Source organism: Cricetulus griseus, chromosome 9 (genome assembly GCF_003668045.3).
Source record: "Cricetulus griseus strain 17A/GY chromosome 9, alternate assembly CriGri-PICRH-1.0, whole genome shotgun sequence".
Classification (NCBI taxonomy): domain Eukaryota; kingdom Metazoa; phylum Chordata; class Mammalia; order Rodentia; family Cricetidae; genus Cricetulus; species Cricetulus griseus.
Window position 1 is genome coordinate 10,314,191 of NC_048602.1, and position 21,023 is coordinate 10,335,213.

Consider the following 21,023-nt stretch of genomic DNA (forward strand, 5'->3'; position numbering starts at 1 on the left):
ATCCCACAGCCACACTGTCTGTTTTCTCTGGTGTTTCATATTTACTAGAGTCCACAACCCATCTTCAGAGGTAGAGCCTGGCTTTGAGACATCTACCCCAAGGCTCTCCTTTCACCATTATTGTACCCCGACCCCATGTAGGTTCTGGAGTTGATTGGCTTCAGACTCTATCCAGATTTGGGATAGGTCTTTCAGGGTAATTCTCTACCCATCCTGTTGTACTCTAGATGGAGTCAAAACAGAGCCAGTCACCAACCAGGTCAGGAGTAGAACTGGCAAGAGCTGTGAAGTCCTGTCCATCATCTTTCTGTTGGGGGTGATGTGTTTCCATCCCAAAGGTGGGGAAACAACAGTGTGAGCATGTTTCATGTCTGGATGTTTCATTTGTAGACTATGGAGAGTGTAAAGGACAAGAAGAGACATGGAGGACAAAGGGGTGACAGATAGAAGCCCTTCCTTCCTCATCTCCCACGAGCAGCAATGATGTGTGGCCCAAGGCTTGTGGAATCCATGCTGAACCCCAAGTCAACAGAGAGAAGTCAGAGCACCCAGGGAAGAGTGTCTGCTGGTGAGGTACCTTAGGGGGAGGACTGGGGTGTCTCCTGGTGGGGTACCTTAGAGGGAGGACTGGGGTGTGTGCTGGTGAGGCAACTTAGGGGGAGGACCGTTGTGTCTCCTGGATCAAGGTACCTTACGGGGAGGACTGGGTGTCTCCTGGATCAAGGCACCTTAGGGGGAGGACTGGGGTTTGCTTGCAACTGTGGGCATGGGCTTTGGAGTTCCTTCCCCTCCCCTCTTTACAGAAACCCAGACTGTACCTCAGAGATTGGCCCTGGTGTTATAAGAAGCCACTTACCAACTACTGTAACTTCTTTAACTTTGAAATTATCTCGGCCAGTTGTCGGGTTATTGACGAGGCAGGTATATAATCCACTATTACTTGGGCTAACCTTGTGGATAAAGACCTCTTGGTCAGATTTCCGGGGTTTGCCATTGATAATCCAGGAATACTGTGCTTCAGGGTAAGAGGTTGCCTGGCAGGATAGCCACAGGCTTTGTCCTTCTTCAAAGTATTTGTATGGGGGAAATATTTTGGGGGTATCTGGACCATCTGGAGGAAAGAGAAAGACACATGATGCCATGAAAGGATAAAGAGAGATCCTGGTCTGTGGTCAGTGCATCCCTGAGTCAGGTGGCAACCTTTCTTTACAATTGTCCCAAGCAGGGTTGTTGATGAGATCATTGTAAATCAATTGTTGAAGGGTCCAGGAATAGAAATGTAGAAATATAAAAATATAAATCTGCAAGCCTAAAGAAATGGGAAATGACAACCATCAACTCTGTTAAGTAAAGGACAGGGATTAACTTTTAACACGGGTTTTCTTTGCTCTGGCTATGACCAAGGGTTAGCTTCTTACATTGGCTCTCTGCAGCTAGGGAGTTAGTTTTTTTTTTTTTTAATGATACACCCCCCTTCACCACTTACAACTGATAACTGCCATGGGCCAAAGTTAACTTTTAATAAAGGTTTGTACGTGACACCTAGCATATGCCCCATCCCACAAACTTTAACCAAATGCTCCTAGGTGACTTTCAGCTGTCCTTCCCTGCTATGGGAAACTGGCCATGCCAGAAAAGCTGCAAACAGCTGTGAAGGAAATCTGTAGGTTTCTGTAAATACATTTTAGCTGAAACCTTGTTAGGAAAAATTGTAAATCTTAAGATGCAATATGCCTCCATGCTTAGCCTCAAAATTGTAAACTTCCTTTGTCCATGCCTAATGCTTACTTCTTGCTATAAAAAGGGGCATGGAACCCACCACCACTGCCACAGTTTCAGAAGCCCAAACTCTGACTGTGGTCCCAATTAGCAGGCAAGCTTTTTGTGTCCCGTGGCGAATTTGAAATTAAGGCTTGGCCTGCCAGGCTGGGCCTGGAGCAGCCTGGTTCAGGGGCAAGAGTCAGTGTCTCGGACCTGAGAATTGGATGTATACTGGGCAGCTAGGATGAGAGAGGGATGGAAGTTACTCACAGTAAACATCCAGAGTGAATGGGTTACTCCGAAAGGCGCTTAGCGGGTTCTGGACTTCACACTCATAGTGTCCTGTGAAATGCCTGGAGACCTTGAGTAAAGTGAGAGTTGTGTTACTCTGGGACAGGCTGACGTTGTTGTCACCTGGAAGTTCCTTACCGTTTAGCCGCCACACGTAGGTTGTTTTCAGGAAGGGAGGGTCACATGTCAATTCAACAGCCTCTTGCCCCTCCACAGCTGTGGTGCCATTGCTTCTTATGGAGGGTTTGGATAACCGAGCTGTGTAGACAAGAGAGAAAAGAGTGATCAGTGTGGTACTGGATACCGGAAAGCGCTCTCTCTACAAGGGTGGGCCTCTCTCACCACAGACAGATGCCCGGGGCTCTGGGCACTCCGCCCCTGGGGTCCGCTGCTCTGGGCGTGGGAGAAGCACTGGCTTCCGCGCATGTGAACTGGGATGCAGTGTTTGCTTGCCGACTGACCCCGGGAACTGCAGCAGTAGCCCAGCCTAGCTCTCCTGGTCCTCACTGCCTGACCTCAGGCCGTGGGGTGCTTGGCTCCCTCCAGCTGTGCTGTGTGTGAGTCTTCGGAGGCTTTGCTTCTCAAGGCTGTTATGGCGAGCCACCATGGGACATCCCATTGTGTCTCAACCCTGGGAAGCACCCAGGTTGGTTGAAGAAAGAGGGTCACTTCGAGACAAATTTTAGGTTCGCTGGCAGCAGGGAGGAAGTTTCTGTGAACTGAACTCCAAACAGCCAATAAATCAAGTTCCTCACACCCAAGTCCCTCATCTAATTTATGTTTTCTGAAGGAAAACACCACACCCTTGCCACTTGAGTCCTTACTGTGTACCGTTTGCCGTATCCAGTAATGCAAGACCTTCAGGTGAGCCAGGACTATCTTGTGACGAACGTAAATCTCCTTCAGTAAAACAGCTCTATAGGTAACAGAAAACAACTGGTTCCCCACAATGATTTCTTCAAGGGCGTAGTACTTCTAGAAAACTACTATTCAGCCAGGGGGGTGGTGGCTCACACCTTTAATCCCAGCACTCAGGAGGCAGAGGTGGGCAGATCTCTTGAGACCAGCCTGGTCCACAAGAGCTAGTTCCAGGACAGGCTCCAAAGCCACAGAGAAACCCTGTCTCGAACCCCACCCCCCCAAGAGAAAACAACTATTCATTTTGATGTTTAACCCTAGATTCAGTGAAAATCAGTAGAGACAATGATTCTAGGAGGTTCCTGCAATACAACACTAAGCACTGGAGGGATGATCAGAAACCACACTCGGAAGACTTGAAGCAAGCCCCATATTGGCTCAGTGGTCATCCTGGACCCAGTGTCAGAGTGAGGGGGACAGGCAGAGCCGTGCTCTTGTTTCTAAGAGGAATGGCTCTCTAGAGGGCAGTAAGTCTTAGGCCAAAGTCCGAAGTCCTCAGGGTCACATATAGTTCTCCTGTAGAGAGATCTGAGAGTCCTGCTCCAGGGAATTCTGCCTCGACTGTTATATTAATATATAAAAAAATGCCATGTCGTATTAGTATGTTTCAAAGAGTGGATTCCACAGCTGCTCTGGAGAGTGGCAAGGCAAAAGTGGACAAGAGCCAATAAATGTAGGTGAAATGGCTTTATCCTTTTGCTTTTGACCCCTGGAAACCATCACTCCGAGCTGCATCACATTCTCCAAGCAGGGGCAAATTGATGCAAACTCCTAGATCTGTCTTGACAACAGCTTCAGGCTGTCACAGTGTAACTCACTTTGTTACAATAGTGATGTCTTTAGATCACAGCTGCCTGTGGAAGTGGGCTAGCCCATGCCAGCCCTGGTTGAAACAGCTCCCTCCTGAAGGCTCTAGGAAGCAGGGGGCATGTTGGGAAGGGGCCAGGAGCTTTGTGGCTTGCAGCTTCAGTCTCCCTGTAAATCAGTATACTGTAAACCAGTATAGCGAATGGAAGTGATCTCCCTGGCTTACGTCGTATGGCAGTCACAGGGCAGCCTGGGTCAGACACAGGCAGCTAAATCTCCGGCTAATGGTGGAGCCTCATGGAAGCTTCTGCTTGGCTGTTTTCTGTGTCCACAGTGAGGTCTGGCTGCAGGTGTTGGAAGGAAGGGAAGAGAACAGTCAGCCACTACTGTGGGAAGAAGGTAAGAGAGAAGCAAGCCGGACAGGGGTGTTGTGGAGTATTTTAACTAGGCAAAGATGTGTTATGTTCGTTTAGGCTGCAGAATCTTACTTTAACTGTGTAAAGGGGTGTTACTTTTGTTTATGCTGCATTTGTTTAATGATGCATAAGGATGTGTTTTTAATTATGTAAAGAGGTGTTGCATTAATCAAAACAACTCTGAGATACCATCTTACTCCTGTCAGAGTGGTTAAAATAAAAAAAAAAAACACTGATCAATGACAGTGCATGCTGGAGAGGATGCAGAGAAAGGGGAACACTCCTCCACTGCTTCTGGGAATGCCAACTTGTACAGCCACTGTGGAAATCAGCATGGCGACTCCTCAAGTCTACCACAAGATCCAGCAAATCCACTCTTAGGCATATACCCAAAAGAAGCACATTCATACAACAAGGACATCTGTTCAACGATGTTTATAGCAGCAGTATTTGTAATAGCCAGAACCTGGAAGAAGCCTAGATGCCCCTCAACTGAAGAATGGATAGAGAAAATGTGGTATATTTACACAATGGAGTACTACTCAGCGGAAAAAACAATGGAATTTTGAAATTTGCAGGAAAATGGATGGAACTAGAAGAGACCATTCTGAGTGAGGTAACCCAATCACAAAAAGACAAACATGATATGTACTCATTCATATGTATATTTTAGACATAGAGTAAAGGATTACCAGCCTACAATCCACACTACCAGAGAAGCTAGGAAACAAGGAGGACCCTTAGAGAGACATACATGGCCCCCTGGAGAAGGGGGAAGGGTCAAGATCCCCTGAGCAAATTGAGAGCACAGGAAGAGGGGGGAGGGAACTACGAGAATGAGAAGGGAAGAAGAGGAAGGATGCAGAGGTCATGACGGAGCAGAAAGTTTGAGTCAGGGGAAGAACAGAAGAAAGGGTATGTGATAGGTAGCGTTTTAGTTGGGGGTGGTAGGGGAGGACGGGAGGGAGAAGGGAACTGGGATTGTCATGTAAAACAATCTTGTTTCTAATTCAAATAAAAAAATCTGAAAAGAAAAAAAGAAAAATCTATTTTCAATAAAATAAAATAAATGTGGGATATCCCTTTAAAAAAGAGGTGTTGCATCAGCCAGGCAGTGGTGGTGTACACCTGTAATTCCAGCACTCAGGAGGCAGAGGCCAGCCTGGTCTACAGAGCGAGTTCCAGGACAGCCATTGCTGTTACACAGAAAAACCCTGTCTTAGGGTGTGTGTGTGGCGGGGGGAAGATGTGTTGCATCTGTCTCACTTGCCTGCCTAAGGCACCTCATTGGTCTAATAAAGAGCCAAATGGCCAATAGCTAGGCAGAGAAAGGATTGGCGGGGCTGGCAGGCAGAGAGAATAAATAGGAGGAGAAATCTAGGCTTGAGAGAAGAGGAACGAGAGGAGGAGGAGAGGACAAGGGACACACCTGGGGCAAGAAGCCAGGCAGACACCAGCCAGACATGGAGACAGCAAGTAAGTAAGAAAAAAGAAAGCAGGCTGAAAAGCCCCGAGGCAAAATGTAGATAAAGAGAAACAGATTAAAATAAGAGCTAAGGTCAAGCATTCGTAATTAATATTAAGTCTCTGTGTCATGGTTTGGGAGCTGGTTGGTGGCCCCAAAGAAAAAGCCTGGTACACAGGGGAGGCACAGTCCTGCTTGGAATAAGAGGGTAAGTCATGGGCAATTAGCAGAGAGATAGAGGGTCTCACAGTGACTTCTTAGCTGTCACAGACCACAAGCTCCACAGCTACCTCAGGAGTAAAAAAACCAGAAACTCTGAACTAGAAGTTGACTGGTGAAACGACTCCTGAGGTTACCTTAGGAGCATGTGTTCACAGGGACAGCACGGGCGCTGCGTCCACTGTGGACAGAGAGTGGCTATGTCCAGAGTTCCAGACTCTCAACTCGTTGCAGCATCTAAGAAGCTTGTAGGTCCATTCCCTCTTTCACTGCTCACTCCTCAGTATGTGGTCTGAACTTGTTTGGAGCTTTTGGCTGTTTTGCCATCCCAGCCTTCCAAGTGCTGGGATTGAAGGCTAACGCCGTCTTGCCTGGATTTCCCCGATTCTTTATCACACAACTACTAGGAGTTGTCTATTCTTTGGGACCTCCCTGGTTCCAGGGTCCAGTGGAGAGGGAAAAAGCAAAGCTGTTTCCTTTATCCTCTAAAGATGATGAGGGAAGTACTTCTGTGTATGTTTATCTTATTGATTGTTAAATAAAATACTGTTTGGCCAATGAGACAGCAAGTTAGACGAGACGAGGAGTCAAAGAGGATTCTGGGAAATGTAGTAGAGAAGTGGTGATCCAGGCAGGAAGTGACATAGCAAGGAGACTCATATTTAAGCGAAGGAGAAACAGGAAGGGCCTCTTTTCCCCTCCGCTCCTGCTCCAGCTGCAGGATGTGAGCCACCGGCAAGGAGGGACGCCAATGGAAGGCATCTGATAAGATAAGTCTTATAAAATATATAGATGTATGATCATTGAGACTGAGCTAACAGATGAGATTCCTAGTCATTGGCCAAGCAGCTTTGAACCTAATACAAGTTTCTGTGTATTCATTTGGGCCCTAACTCAGGCGGGCGGCTGGTGTAAAGCTCACACGTGACGGTGGGGCTCAGGCGGCTTTTGGCAGAAAGATTTGTCGTAACAGAGTGCCTTCCCATCAATCAAATGATTTTAAGTCAAATAAGCTAGCATGTGCCTGGAGGAGATGGCCAAGACATTGTCTCGATTCATGTGATTCTGCTGGAGAATAAAAAGGGTTGTGTGTGTGCTCCAGCTCACACAGCAGTCTTTCTCCAGAACTTCCTGTCTATGAGGAAAGCCTCTGACCCAGCAGCTCCATGGGTGCCTCAGATGAAACCCAGTCATGGACGAGGACTGTCCTGTAGGCAGACATGGCGTCCTCTGGCCAGCACTCATGCCCTGTGTGGCCAAGATTCATCAGCCGCATTCCTCACTCTCTGGTTTCCTTTCTGCAGGGTAGCCGTTGTGGGGATTACTACCTTGTCTATAGACGGCCCTCAGGGTGCTCACAGTCACCTGACTTTGGTAAAAAAGACCTCCTTTGTGAGGACCCAGGGCCCTTAGCTGTTGGGGGCCATGACAAAAGTAACCTTGGACCTGTAAGAGACTTGGGCAGAAGCTGTCAGTATAAACACACTAGTATTAGAAGAATAGCTGCCTTCAATCCTTTCTTCCCTGATACATAACGTCTGGGCTCATGAAGTAGCTTATAGAAGGAAAGACACATTTTATGGTCAGGTTGCCTAGCAACCCTTCCCCCCTTCTAACCCACTATCTAACACCTGCACCTTGCCACCTTGGTAACCTCCTGCACCCTCAAGGACTCACATACTGGGACATTCCTCAGCCTGGTTACCAGGCAAGCAGCCTCAAACGACCTCTCCCTGCCTGCCAAGCTCCCTCCCCCCCCCCGCTTGCACCCCTATATCAGGTCCCTGTGAGAAATAAAAATTTGCAGCTTGATCAGAAACCTGTCTCGATGTCGTTCTTTGTTCCCCCTCACCCTTCCGTTCTAGGTTCTTTGGTGACTGCAGCACATGGGGGGGGGGCGTGTGAGCTCGCGTGGTAGCCGGCAGGTCGGGGCACTTAGCCAGTCCTCGACTGAGCCCTCAGGACCTTCCTCAGAGCCATGGTCCCTGGGACAGGGACAGGTGTGGGGCAGACTTCCCCTTCACACCAGCCTGCTTTCTGCAGTGTGGGCGCAGGGGAAGGAGTCTCCCTTCTTCAAGTCTGTTTCCACCATGTGTGTCCTCCACTAAGTGCTCAAAGCCCAGCAAGGGACCGTGATGCAGAGAAGATGAGGCCGGGTCCCGACTGAAAGCCTGTGTGCATGTAGCAACGCCGTGAGCCCCACGCAGCTGCTGGAGGCCACAGGGAGTCACTTACGGTATACGAAGACCTCCACGAGCACTGATTTTTGGTCAGACTCTGCAGACTGGATATTTAGGTTGTAGATTCCAGATTGCTTCAAGGTGACATTCTGTAACATCAAGGATCCATTAGGGTATAGTGTCTCTCTGCCATCGTGTAGCTTTCCTCGCTTCATTTCCTGAGATGTTATGTCATACGTTACAATTAGATTTTTGTCCAGTGGCTTTTCCCCCTTGAACCAGTGATAGGCTGAAAGGTTGCCTGGCAGATTGTGAGCGAGTAGAAGGACACTGCTCCCTTCGAGGACAGCGGGTGGCACTGACTCAGTGGTGGCTTCAGCAGTGGTGGGCACATTGCACATGGCTAAAAGTGAGGCTACAAGGAGGGAGAGAGCAAGACATCAGCGTGTGGACCCGTGTCTCTGTTCAACAAGTATGTGTTCTTGCACGTGCACGCGTGTGTACGCACACACATATGTGCAGTGTATGTGTATGTCTGATGTGTATATGTGTGTGTGTGGTGTGTGTTTATGTGTGTGTGGTGTGTGTGGTATGTGTGTGTGTATGTGTGTATGTGTGTATGTGTGTGTGTGTATGTGTATGCAGTGTGTGTGTGTGTGTGTGGTGTGTGGTGTGTGTGGTATGTGTGGTGTGTGGTGTGTGTATGTGTGTGTGGTATGTGTGTGTGTGTGTGGTGTGTATGTGTGTGTGGTGTGTGTTTATGTGTCTGGTGTGTGTGGTATGTGTGTATGTGTGTGTATGGTGTATATGGTATGTGTGTGTGTGGTGTGTGTATGTGTGTGTGGTATGTGTGGTGTGTGTGGTATGTGTGGTGTGTGGTATGTGTGTATGTGTGTGTGTATGTGTGTTCGGTGTGTGTGTGTATGCGGTGTGTGTGTGTGTGTATGTGTGTGTGGTGTATATGGTATGTGTGTGGTGTGTGTATGTGTGTGTGGTGTGTGGTGTGTGGTATGTGTGGTGTGTGGTATGTGTGGTGTGTGGTATGTGTGGTGTGTGGTATGTGTGTATGTGTGTGTGGTGTGTGTATGTGGTGTGTATGTGTGTGTGATGTGTGTGTGTATGTGGTGTGTGTGTGTGTGTGTGATGTGTGTGTGTGTGTGTGTGTGTGTGTGTGTGTGTGTATGTGTGTTTCCCTCCAACCCTGTCACCATTAGGTCAGCAGCGTGACCTCTGTTTCCTCAGCTCCCTATACCTCTCCCCCTTCTGTGCAGTGGGAACTTTTTCCAAGGCTCTATAGCAGTCTCTCTCTCTTCTCTGTCCTTATGCACACTCACATCCAGGGCATCCCGGGGAAATGTGTTCCTTGGACACCTCTCCCATTGACCCAAGATTGTGTGTGAAGACCCAGATGAAGTCTTGAGTAAATGTGTATTATTGACATGAGCATAGCCATGTCAAGGACCCCAATGCTCCAGACCCATGGCAATGGCAACCCCTTCCAGGGCATAGGCTCTGGGATGACAAAATCCTCTGGTCCATATATGGATGTTCCACACGATTGATCTTTAGCTCAAGCCAGTGTTTTTAGACAGTATCAACCATGGCTTCCTCCTCCTGGATGCTTACAGCCTGAAACTCTTCCTCCTACTGAGATGAACCAGCCCGCCTGCCTCCTTGTCCTGCTGTGTGCAATAAACTAATGAGCATGGGGAACTCTCCATCAGAGCACATGGTCCAGCTGGTCCCAGGTTTCCTGTACGTGTGTCTGTTCAATTTTATGCCCTTGTCACCCTAGTCAGGTTTTCAGGACCCAGCCTTATGGGATGCTTCTCTGGGTCTTCACTTTCTCACCTTTCCATGCTCTGTCTGCATACGGCTTTTGCCAATCATGGAGATCATTTTCTTGATGCCTTTGGTGGTCTGTCTTCCTGCCTAGGATCATGTCTCTGAGGACAGAGATTGAATTGATCCAGTTGTCACCCCAGTGTCAGTAATAGGCTCAGATGCCTGTGTAGGGATGAAGAAATGTTCCCGGACCCCTGTATGTTGAGAGCTTAACTTTGTAACTGTGTACAGTATTACTGGTCCAGGTAATTTTTTTTAAAGCCACCTTGCGTGTGGCGTCCCTGCAAGAATCAGGTTGTCAGGGGAATGATACAGGTGAAGTAAGAATGAAACTCAGGCCAGGCAGTGTTGCACACCTTTAATCCCAGTACTCAGGAGGCAGAGACAGGCAGATTTTTGTGAGTTTGAGGCCAGCTTGATCTATAGAGTTCCAGAACAGCTAGGGCTACACAGAGAAACCCTGTCTTGAAAAACCAAACCAAACCAAACCAAACCAAACCAAATCAAATCAGTCCAAATCAAATCAGTCCAAACCAGTCCAAACCAAAGAAGGAAACTTGGTTGAGCTTGACTCAGTAAGCTGGTGCCGGGCCAAACTTCTGGATTCTGACACCAGATGGTTTAACTTAGCACTATTTAAGCACGGCACAATTTGGGAAAAAAGGTTCCTGATTACAATTAACTCAGTTCCAAGGGTGCAACAAACCTAAGGCATGTTTACTTTGAGGCTTTTCACGAAGTGCACATGGCTTCTTCCATAAAGACGGGTTTCGTTGACTAAAAACAGTGGTTAAGATACAGGTCTAGGGAGAATGACTGAAGCAAACAATGTCCCTGAGTATCAGGATTTTCCTTGCCCTAGGATAACATAGAAGTCACTTAGGCTGTTGTGAATCACGTGTGACATCTCTCATGAGGATGGTTTTATGGACTAAGAAGCAATGCTCAAGATTTAGGGGGAAGGCCTGGGATAAACAAACATGACATTCTGGGGGATTCGGGTGAAGCCTGGCTCTACAGATAGCAAAGATCTCCAGCTTGTAAACCACATCCTTGTCCAGCGTTCCAGGAAGAAGACAGGTAAGTGTCTTATTCCTTTGAAGAGGTAATTACACCTGTTTATGTTTTCCAGCTCCTCCAGTGCTCATCTGTGTGCACAAGGCCTTACCCTCGGTGCCCTGGAAACATTGTAAGAATCAGTCTTGAGAATGTAGAGGCCACCCAGCATTAATCTGGAATGGACTCAATGGAGTTTTTCCTCTCCTTAGAAGTTTCAGTCTTGAGTACTTCCTGTTGCTGAGACTCTTGTCCCTCTATTTATCCTTTCCCCTTGGGGACCAAGAAAAGTCTTTGGTCCCTTCCTAGGATTGCCCATGAAACTCCAGCCATGTAGGGAGCAGAGAAAACCCTGAATTCGTGTGGGCTGTTGACATGGCGTGGCCATGTCAAGGACACCATAACTTCAGCCTCAGAAAAATGGCACATCCTTCCTCAGGGGGACTAAGTGGGAATATTGACCTCATATGCAGAAAATGTCCACCACAGCTCTTTCTCTCCCATGGATATTTATGGCCTGAATGTTGTTCCTCTACAGAGACTGCTCCTAGACTACTGTTGCCTGGATCCAGTGTTCTCTACAAACCCCCGTCTCCTTGTTCAGCTGTGTGCAATAGCCTCTCATCTCTGTTCAATACTCTAATAAACATGCTGTGCTCCTGGGTGCTGGGGTTTCTCCATCAGAGATCCCAGTCCATCCAATCCCAGGTTTCCCAGGTGTCTGTGTGTCCATCTGTCTTTTCTTCTTTCCCTCTCCATCCCAGTCTGGTCCATCCCGGTCTATTTGCCGTCTTTCTGCTCACTCCCAAGGTTGTTCTCCTCACCTGTAAGTAGGAGCCCCTGCCAGGGGACACATGTTGGGAGAAGGGCTGAGGGAGGGTCCATGGTCTGCTGTCTGCTTTTTCCTGCCTCTGTGGAGAAGAGCTCAGGCTTCAGGACTTCTCCCAAATCCTGACATCCCAGTGTCAGTTCTGTTGTCTTTTGTCACTCTGAACTGAGCTCATTTTGGGGCTGGACCTTTCAGGGTCACATGGGCTGGGGACAGGGCCCGTTCTTAGGACTCTTCCCTGTTTCCTACCTGTTTAGTCCTGCATCCTTTCCTCTCCCTTCCCTGTGTTAGTTTTCAGTTCCCCATCCCCCACAGACTGATGGGAGTCCTTATCAACTGTCTACTCCAGCACTGGCCTCTGCTGTGTCCTTGGCCTGGGGGTTGTCTTCATCATAGAGGGATGCCTTGGAGCCCCAAACTATGGGTGTGTTTCCTTTTGTGACACAGAAACCCAACAAGCCACCTGGTCTCAGTGTCATCTAGTGCTCTGGGACCGTAGGACTTACTCTCAGTAGGAAGGTGATAGAGAATGGCTCTAGGGCAGACAAATGGGCTATCCGAATCATTTACTGATGGAACAGGCCATCATGTTAGTCTGTGTTTCTGGGCAGAAATTTAGAAACAGAAAGAGCTTCATGCCCTGAAACTGCAAGAGGAGGTGACCTGGATATACACAGTGGTGGGGTGTTTGTTAGAACTGGGGTCTGCTATCCTTAGGTGCGGAGAGAACCTCTGTGTGTATTGTCTAGGCTGTGTCTCAGGTTTTCTCATCTCCTCTCTGACCTTCATGGGTATCCTATGTTCTCTGCTCAGGTGACTTTCCTGTCATCTCTCCATGTGGGTGATGCTTTAAGGTAATGGAGTGCACAGGTTCCTGATGGGGGAAGTACTTCTGTGTATGTTTATCTTATTGATTGGTTAGTAAAGTTCTGTTTGGCCAATGAGGCAGCAAGTTAGATGGGACTAGGAGTCAAAGAGGATTCTGGGAAATGTAGTCCAGAAGTGGTATTCCAGGCAGGAAGTGACATAGCAGGGAGACTCACATTTAAGCAAGGAGAAACAGGAAGTGTCCCCTTTCTCCTTCACCTGCTCCAGCGGCACCATGTGAGCCACCAGCAAGAGAGGGTGCCAGCGGAAGACATCCTCTATAAGTCTTATAAAATATATAGATTTATGATAATTAAGACTGATCTAACAGATGAGAAATCCTAGTCATTGGCCAAGCAGCTTTGTACCTAATATGTCTCTGTATTTTTTTGTCCATTCACGAGGCGGGCAGAACTCAGGCGGCTGGTGGAGACCACCCATGTGGCGGTAGGGATCGGGCAGCTTTTGGTGGAAAGATTTATCGTAACAGGTTCCCCTTATAGAGAAGGGGAAGATAGGGGAGTAGGCACCTTTGAGGGACTCATGGTTTGTTAGGTCACAGTATGGGAACCAGGCTGTGTATCCACCTCTTGATCCAAAGCCAAGTTCATGTCTTTTTTTTTTTGATTTTTTTATTTGAATTAGAAACAAGATTGTTTTACAAGTCAATTCCAGTTCCCTCTCCCTCCCGTCCTCCCTTACCACCCTCCAACTAAAACCCAACTATCATATATCCTTTCTGCTCCCCAGGGAGGGTGAGGCCTTCCATGAGGGGAGCCATCAGAGTCTATCATATCTTTTGGGATAGGGCCTAGGCCCACCCCTGTGTGTCTTGGCTCAGGGAGTATCCCTCTATATGGAATCGGCTCCCAAAGTCCACACCTATGTTAGGGATAAGTACTGAACTACTACAGGAGGTCCCGTAGATTTCTGAGGTTTCCTCACTGAAACCCATGCTCCTGGGTTCTGGATCAGTCCCATGCTGGTATCCCAGCTATCAGTCTGGGGACCAAGAGCTGCCCGATGTTCAGGTCAGCTGTTGCTGTGTTTCACTAGCCTGGTCTGGATCCCATTGCTCTTCATTCATCCTTCTCTAACTGGATTCCAGTTCAGTTCAGTGATTAGTTGTGGGTGTCTGCTTCTACTTCCACCAGCTGCTGGATGAAGGCTATAGGATGGCAAATAATACAGTTATCAGTCTCATTATTAGGGGAGAGCATTTAAGGTACTCTCTCCTTTGTGGCTTAGACTAACTGGTGTCATCTCTGTAGATCTACAGACATTTCCCTAGTGCCTGATTTCTCTGTAAACCTAAAATGTCTCCTTCTACTATGGTATCTCCTTTCTTGTTTTCTTCTATTCTTCCCAAGACTCAACATTTCTGCTTCCTCATGTCCTTCTCACCCCTTCTCTTCACCCCTTCTCATTCTCCTAGTTTTCTCTCCCCTCCCCCATGCTCCCAATTTGCTCAGGAGATCTTGTCCCTTTCCCCTTCTCCAGGGGATCATGTATGCCTCTCTTAGGGTTCTCCTTGTTTACCAGCCTGTACAGCAGCATGGTCTACAGGCTGGCAATCCTTTGCTCTATGTCTAAAATCCACATATGAGTGAATACATACCATGCCTGCCTTGTTGTGACTGGGCTACCTCGCTCAGAATGGTTTCTTCTAGTTCCATCCATTTGCCTGCAAATTTCAAGATTCCATTGTTTTTTTTCTGGTGAGTAAATGTACCACATTTTCTCTATTCGTTCTTCAGTTGAGGGGCATCTAGGTTGTTTCCAGGTTCTGACTATTACAAATAATGCTGCTATGAACATAGTTGAACATATGTCCTTATTGTATTAGTGTGCATTCTTTGGATATATGCCCAAGAGAGGGATTGCTGGGTCTTGAGGTAGACTGATTCCCATTTTTCTGAGAAATCACCATACTGATTTCCAAAGTGGTTGTACAAGTCTGCACTCCCACCAGCAATGGAGGAGAGTTCCTCTTTCTCCACATCCTTTCCAGCATAGATTGTCATTGGTGTTACTGATTTTAGCCATTCTGACGGGAGTAAGATGGTATCTCAGAGTGGTTTTGAGTTTCATTTCCCTGATGGCTAAGGATATTGAGCACTTAAGTGTCTTTCAGCCATTTTGAATTTCTCTGTTGAGAATTCTCTATTTAGTTCTGCACTCCATCTTTTAATTACATTGTTGTTTTGGTGGCTAGCTTCTTGAGTTCATTGTATATTTTGCTGATCAGCCCTCTGTCAGATGTGGGGTTGGTGAATATCAACATTCTTGGGCTGGCATTTTGTCTTACTGACTGTGTCCTTTGCTTTACAGAAGCTTCTCAGTTTGAGGAGGTCCCATTTATTAATCGTTGATCTCAATGTTTGAGCTGCTGATGTTATGTTCAGAAAGCGGTGTCCTGTACCAATTTGTTCAAGGGTGCTACCTACCTTCTTTTCTAGGAGGTTCAGTGTGGCTGAATTTACGTTGAGGTCTTTGATCCATTTGGATTTAAGTTTAGTGCATGGCGATAGATATGGATCAACCTGCATTATTCTACATGTCCGAATCCAGTTATACCAGCACCATTTGTTGAAGATGCTTTCTTTTTTCCATTGTATAAATTTTGCTTCTTTGTTAAAAATCAGGTGCTCATAGGTGTGTGGGTTAATTTCAGGGTTTTCAATTTGATTCCATTGGCCAACCTGTCTATTTTTGTGCCAATATCAAGCTGTTTTCAGGACTATAGCTTTGTAATAGAGCTTGAAGTCAGGGATGGTGATGACTCCAGAAGTTCCTTTATTGTACAGAGTTGTTTTGGCTATCCTGGGTCTTTTGTTTTTCCATATAAAGTTAAGAATTGTTCATTCAAGGTCTGTGAAGAATTGTGTTGGTATTTTGATGGGAATTGCGTTGAATCTGTAGATTGCTTTTGGCAAGATTGCCATTTTTACTATGTTGATCCTGCCTATCCAAGAGCATGGGAGATCCTTCCATTTTCTAGTATCTTCTTTAATTTCTTTCTTTAGAGACTCAAAATTCTATGGTACAGGTCATACTTTTTTGGTTAGAATTACCCAAAAGTATTTTATGTTGTTTGTAGCAATTGTAAAGGGTGATGTTTCTCTGATTTCTTTCTCCATGAATGTATCATCTGTATATAGTAGGGCTACAGATTTTTTTGAGTTAGTCTTGTATCCTGCCACTTTGCTGAAGGTATTCATCAGCTGTAGGAGTTCCCTCATAGTTTTTAGGGTCACTTATATAGACTATCATATCATCTACAAATAGTGAGAGTTTGACTTCTCTCTTTCCAATTTGTATCCCCTTGATCTCCTTTTGTTGTCTTATTGCTCTAGCTAGAACTTCAAGGAAAATATTGAAGAGGTATGGAGAGAGTGGACAGCTTTGTCTTGTCCCCAATTTTAGAGGAATTGCCTTGAATTTCTCTCCATTTAATTTGATGTTAGCTATCGGCTTGCTGTATATTGCTTTTATTATGTTGAGGTATGTTCCTGTTATCCCTAATCTCTCCAAGACCTTTATCATGAAGGGGTGTTGGATTTTGTCAAAGGCTTTTTCGGCAATGTAATCCAATATGGTGGATTACATTGATGGATTGTTTGTTGAACCATCCTTGCATCACAGGGATGAAGCCTATTTGATCATGGTGGATGATTTCTCTGATGTGTTCTTGGATTGGATTTGCCAGTATTTTATTGATTATTTTTGTATCAATGTCCATGAGGGATATTGGTCTGTAGTTCTCTTTCTTAGTTGTGTCTTTGTGTGGCTTGGGTATCAAGGTTATTGAAGCCTTGATACCCAAAGAGTTTGGTAATGACCCTTCTGTTTCTATTATGTGGAATACTTTGAGGAGAATTGGTATTAGCTGTCCTTTGAATTTCTGGTAGAATTCTGCACTGAAGCCATCTGGCCCTTGTTTTTTTTTGGTTCGGAGACTTTTGATGACTGCTTCTATTTCATTAAGAAATGGTCTATTTAAGTTGTGGTGTCATAATTGGTTTTTCTGTTGTTGAATGTGCTTTTATATTGTCTTCTTCCCATCCTTTCTTCCATGGGGTTTAGCCAGAGTCTCTTCCTCTCCTGGTGGGTATGGGACCAAGGTTCCCTTTTGGTAGATGCAATCAATTCCAGTACTCTGATGTCGGTCCTCTTCTCATGGATGGAGGCGGAACTGTTACTAGGGCCTGGCAGTCTCTGGGTGTGTTGGCTCCCAGTGAGTTTGGATCCTGTGAGCAGACCCCTGATGTCAGGTGTCCCTGAGCAGGCCAGGGGAACCCCGCCAAGTTCCTGTCTTGCTGAATGTTAGTGTATTAATATCCCCGCCTTGATGTCATGAGAAGACCAGTTTCCATTGTTATGGTCTGCAGCAGGAATGCTAACCAGGCACCTATTCTCTGACATGCCCTGAACAAATGTGCTCTGACCTCCAGGCTACAAGGCTGGTTATCCTGACACTCCTCATGGTGGTGTTCCTTCATTGCTGGGCTCCAGTGTGTTCAAGGTAAATCTAGGGAGATCATGCTGGTTGTCTTGAGATTGCTGGTCCAGAGCTGGAGAGCTAGGGGGATGAGCAGTATCACAAAGAAAAATCTGGGTATGTTTTCAGGATTAAGACAGAGGGGGGTTGTGGGATCTTCTCATGTATAACATGAATACCTTCAGCAAATTAGCAGGATACAAACTTAACTCAAAAAATCAGTAGCCCTACTATATACAGATGATAAATGCAATGAGCAAGAAATCAGAGAATAATCACCCTTCACAATATCCACAAGCAACATAAAATATGTTGGGGCAATGCTAACCAAAAAAGTGAAAGACCTGTACAGTAAGAACTTTGAGTCTTTAAAGAAAGAAGTTAAAGAAGATACCAGAAAATGGAAAGATCTACCATGCTCTTGGATAGGTAAAATCATCATAGTAAAAATGGCAATTTTGGCAAAAGCAATATACAGATTCAATGCAATTCCCATCAAAATCCCAACACAGTTCTTCACAGACCTTGAAAGAACAATACTCAACTTTATATGAAAATAAAAAAACCCCTAGGAACCTAGGATAGCCAAAACAACTCTGTACAATAAAGGGTCTTCTGGAGGCATCACCACCCCTGACTTCAAGCTCTATTTTAGAGCCATAGTTCTGAAAACAGCTTGGTATTGGCACCAAATAGACCAATAGACCAATGGAAACAAATTGAAAACCTTGATATTAAACCACACACCTATGAACACCTTATTTTTGACAAGGATGCTAAATCTATACAATGGAGAAAGATAGCATCTTCAACAAATGGTGTTGGCACAATTGGATTCAGACATGCAGAAAATTGCAGATAGATCCATACCTGTCACCATGCACAAAACTTAAGTGCAAATGGATCAAAGATCTCAACATAAATCCAGCCACACTGCATCTTCTATAAGAGAAAGTGGGAGATACCCTTGAACGAATTGGCACACGAGATCGCTGTCTGAACATCACACCAGTAGCACAGACATTGAGATCTGCAATCAATAAATGGGACCTTCTGAAAATGAGAAGCTTCTGTAAGACAAAAGACATAGTCAGTAAGACAAAACGACAGCCCACAGAATGGGAAAAGATCTTCACCAACCCTGCATCTGACAGAGGGCTGATTTCCAAAATATACAAGGAACTCAAAAAGCTAGCAACAGAAAACACCAAACAATGAAATTAAAAAGTGGGGTGCAGAACTAAATAGAGAATTCCCAACAGAGGAATCTGAAATGGCTGAAAGACACTTAAGAAAGTGCTCAAAATCCTTGGCCATCAGAGAAATGTAACTCAAAACAACTCTGAGATACCATCTTACACCAGCCCAAATGGCTAAAATTAAAACACCAATGACAATCTATGCTGGAAAGGATGTGGAGAAAAAAAGGCACACTCCTTCATTGTTGGTGGGAGTGCAAACATGTAAGACCACTTTGGAAATCAGTATGATGGTTGCTCAGAAAAATGGGAATCAGTCTACCTCAAGATCCAGTCATTCCGCTCTTGGGTATATACCCAAATAATGTACGTCCATACAACAAGGACAGATGTTCATCCATGTTCATAGCAGCATTGTTTTTAATAGCCAGAACCTGGAATCAACATAGCTGCCCCTCAACTGAAGAATGGATAGAGAAAATGTGGTATATTTACACAATGGAGTACTACTCAGCAGAAAAAGCAATGGAATCTTGAAATTCGCAGGCAAATAGATGGAACTAGAAGAACCCATCCTGAGTGAGGTTGAAGGGACCAGCTCCCCATTTCGGCAGCCATAACAGCCGAACAGGTGCTTGTCTGACCTTGTGTTAGTCACTAAGAGGTTATATCCCTGCCTTGTGGCAAGGAACCAATCAGAAGTTAGCTAGTGGAGCTATGCTTTACAGCTTTGGGTGTGCTTTACAGACAAGTGCACAGCAATGACGCGCAGAGCATAGCAACCACCCTGGGAGGGCCTATGGGCCATAATAACCAGTTGACCAATCAACACAGGGCAAGCCCTCCAAGAATGGAGGCACACCAATCTTGAGCCTGTGCATACCCCTAGACACTCCCCTTACGCTGCCCTATAAGATCTCTATGCAGCCGGGTCAAGCTGTCTTTTCGTTAAACAACAGTAAAGCCTCATTTAGTTTGCATCAAGCTTTCGAATCCACCTGGTGATTGGGGTGACCGGGGTCCTGGTCTGAGATCCCAGAGGCCTGAGCTTTCGGGGGGGGGGTGTCCTTACATTTGGGGGCTCGTCCGGGATTTTCGACCACCCCTCACCTGAGTGGATTCGATCTTGGAGGTAAGACCATTTGAGCTCGCAACTTATATGTTCAATGTTATGTTTTGTTGGTTTGGTGCCATGACTTGAATTTGATCTGTGCCTGCACAGGACTTGTATTTGGTAATTTGTACCTCAGGGGGAGACAGATGTGTTCTGAGACCCTGAGTCCTGCCCTGGACGAAAGTCCGAGGGTCATTTGATTTGGACCATAAGGAAAGCAGATGTTCCCCAGAAGCAGACGTGTTCCTGGGACCCTTGGTCCCACCGTGGATGAACGTCCAAGGGTTGTTTGTAATTTTGGTTTGGTGCCATGTCTGTGTCTGTAATTTGGTCTGCCTCGCAGTTTGTCCTGTCTGTTGTGTCTGTCCTGTTTTTGCTGTTTGTGTCTGTCTCTGTACTAACCACCCCCATCCCCGGATTCCACCTCAACTGTGATCGGCAGATGTGCCCCGAGGATCACAGACTGCTGCCCTGAGGACACCCAGGAGGTACGGACAGAGGCCAAGGACACTTGGACTCTCCTCAGTTAGTGGCGATTGTAGCTGCCTGGTTCTGCCGCCCGTCTTCCTGGAGCCATTGTCTTAAGCATCGGGGATGGATTGGGTTGGTGTCTGTTCTTTTCTGTCTATTCTGTCTCTGTGTTTTCATCGTTGGTTTTCAATTCAGGATCCACCACGACACCCCCTTTCGACACCCCCTTTCATTGAGTCATGTGGAGCCACACTAGGTAACTTTCTTCTCCAGTCTTTGTTTCTGTACAGTTTCTGTAAAGTCTGGAGGTTTGGAATGGACTGGGTGACTGGGCAGTTGAGCAGGTTTGTTATCTGTATTATCTGATGTTTTGCAGTCCACACCCTCCCCGCCTGCTTTTTGGCGGTGTGTCAGTTTTATGTTTTCAGGTCTACTATTTCTGTTAATTTTGTAAATGTAAAGGTCCTATATTAGGGTCACTAGCGGCATCTGTAAGTAGGCCTACAAGAATTGTTTAGGGCAGAGGTTCGGGCGGCAGCCTTCCAATATCTGTAGGGGAGACTTGGTTTCGGACCAAGTTGATCTCCAAGTTGATCTCTTTCAGATGGGGCTAGCCATCTGAAATTCCGAATAGGACCCTAGTCTGTGTTAAGCATCTCTTTCTGTCCCTACTGCCCACGCACATGGCATGCATGGGTCAGGGGTCTTTTCTTGTTGCCCTGAGCATGTGGTGCTTGGCAGGAGTTCTGCCATGCACCATGGGTTAGAGTGTGCTGCAGTGGAGTCCCCTGAGGCTGCTGCTCAAAAGGGACTTTGATAAGAATTTTTATGTTGCCTAAGAAATGAGAGAAAATGTAAGAGACTAAAATAATAAGAAAAAAAGGGAAAGAGAAATTTGTCTCAGAATGTTTAAGAAAATCAGAGAAATGAACCAAAGGTATATAGAAAGTTATAAAGGGTTAAAGCAAGTCGTAGAAGGTCAGAGAAAAGGTTGTTAAAGTCGGAGAAAAAAATGTAAACTGTTTGCTGTGGTTTCTCATGTCTACAAATAGTAAATGTTAAAAATTGGTAACATAAGTTAAAA

The 21,023-nt window shown here is 46.0% G+C and overlaps 1 protein-coding gene across 1 annotated transcript in view; it reads right to left on the reverse strand.

The window, feature by feature from the left end:
* LOC100756319 (carcinoembryonic antigen-related cell adhesion molecule 6) overlaps positions 1-11,843 on the reverse strand; it is a 30,993-nt gene extending 19,150 nt beyond the window's left edge. The window contains exons 1-4 of the mRNA XM_035449105.1: positions 11,783-11,843; positions 8,113-8,472; positions 2,032-2,310; positions 857-1,111 (exon numbers count right to left, since the gene is read on the reverse strand). Coding sequence (XP_035304996.1) covers positions 857-1,111; positions 2,032-2,310; positions 8,113-8,472; positions 11,783-11,843 — 955 coding nt within the window. The remainder of the gene's footprint in view (positions 1-856; positions 1,112-2,031; positions 2,311-8,112; positions 8,473-11,782) is intronic.
* Between the last annotated feature and the right edge of the window lie 9,180 nt (positions 11,844-21,023).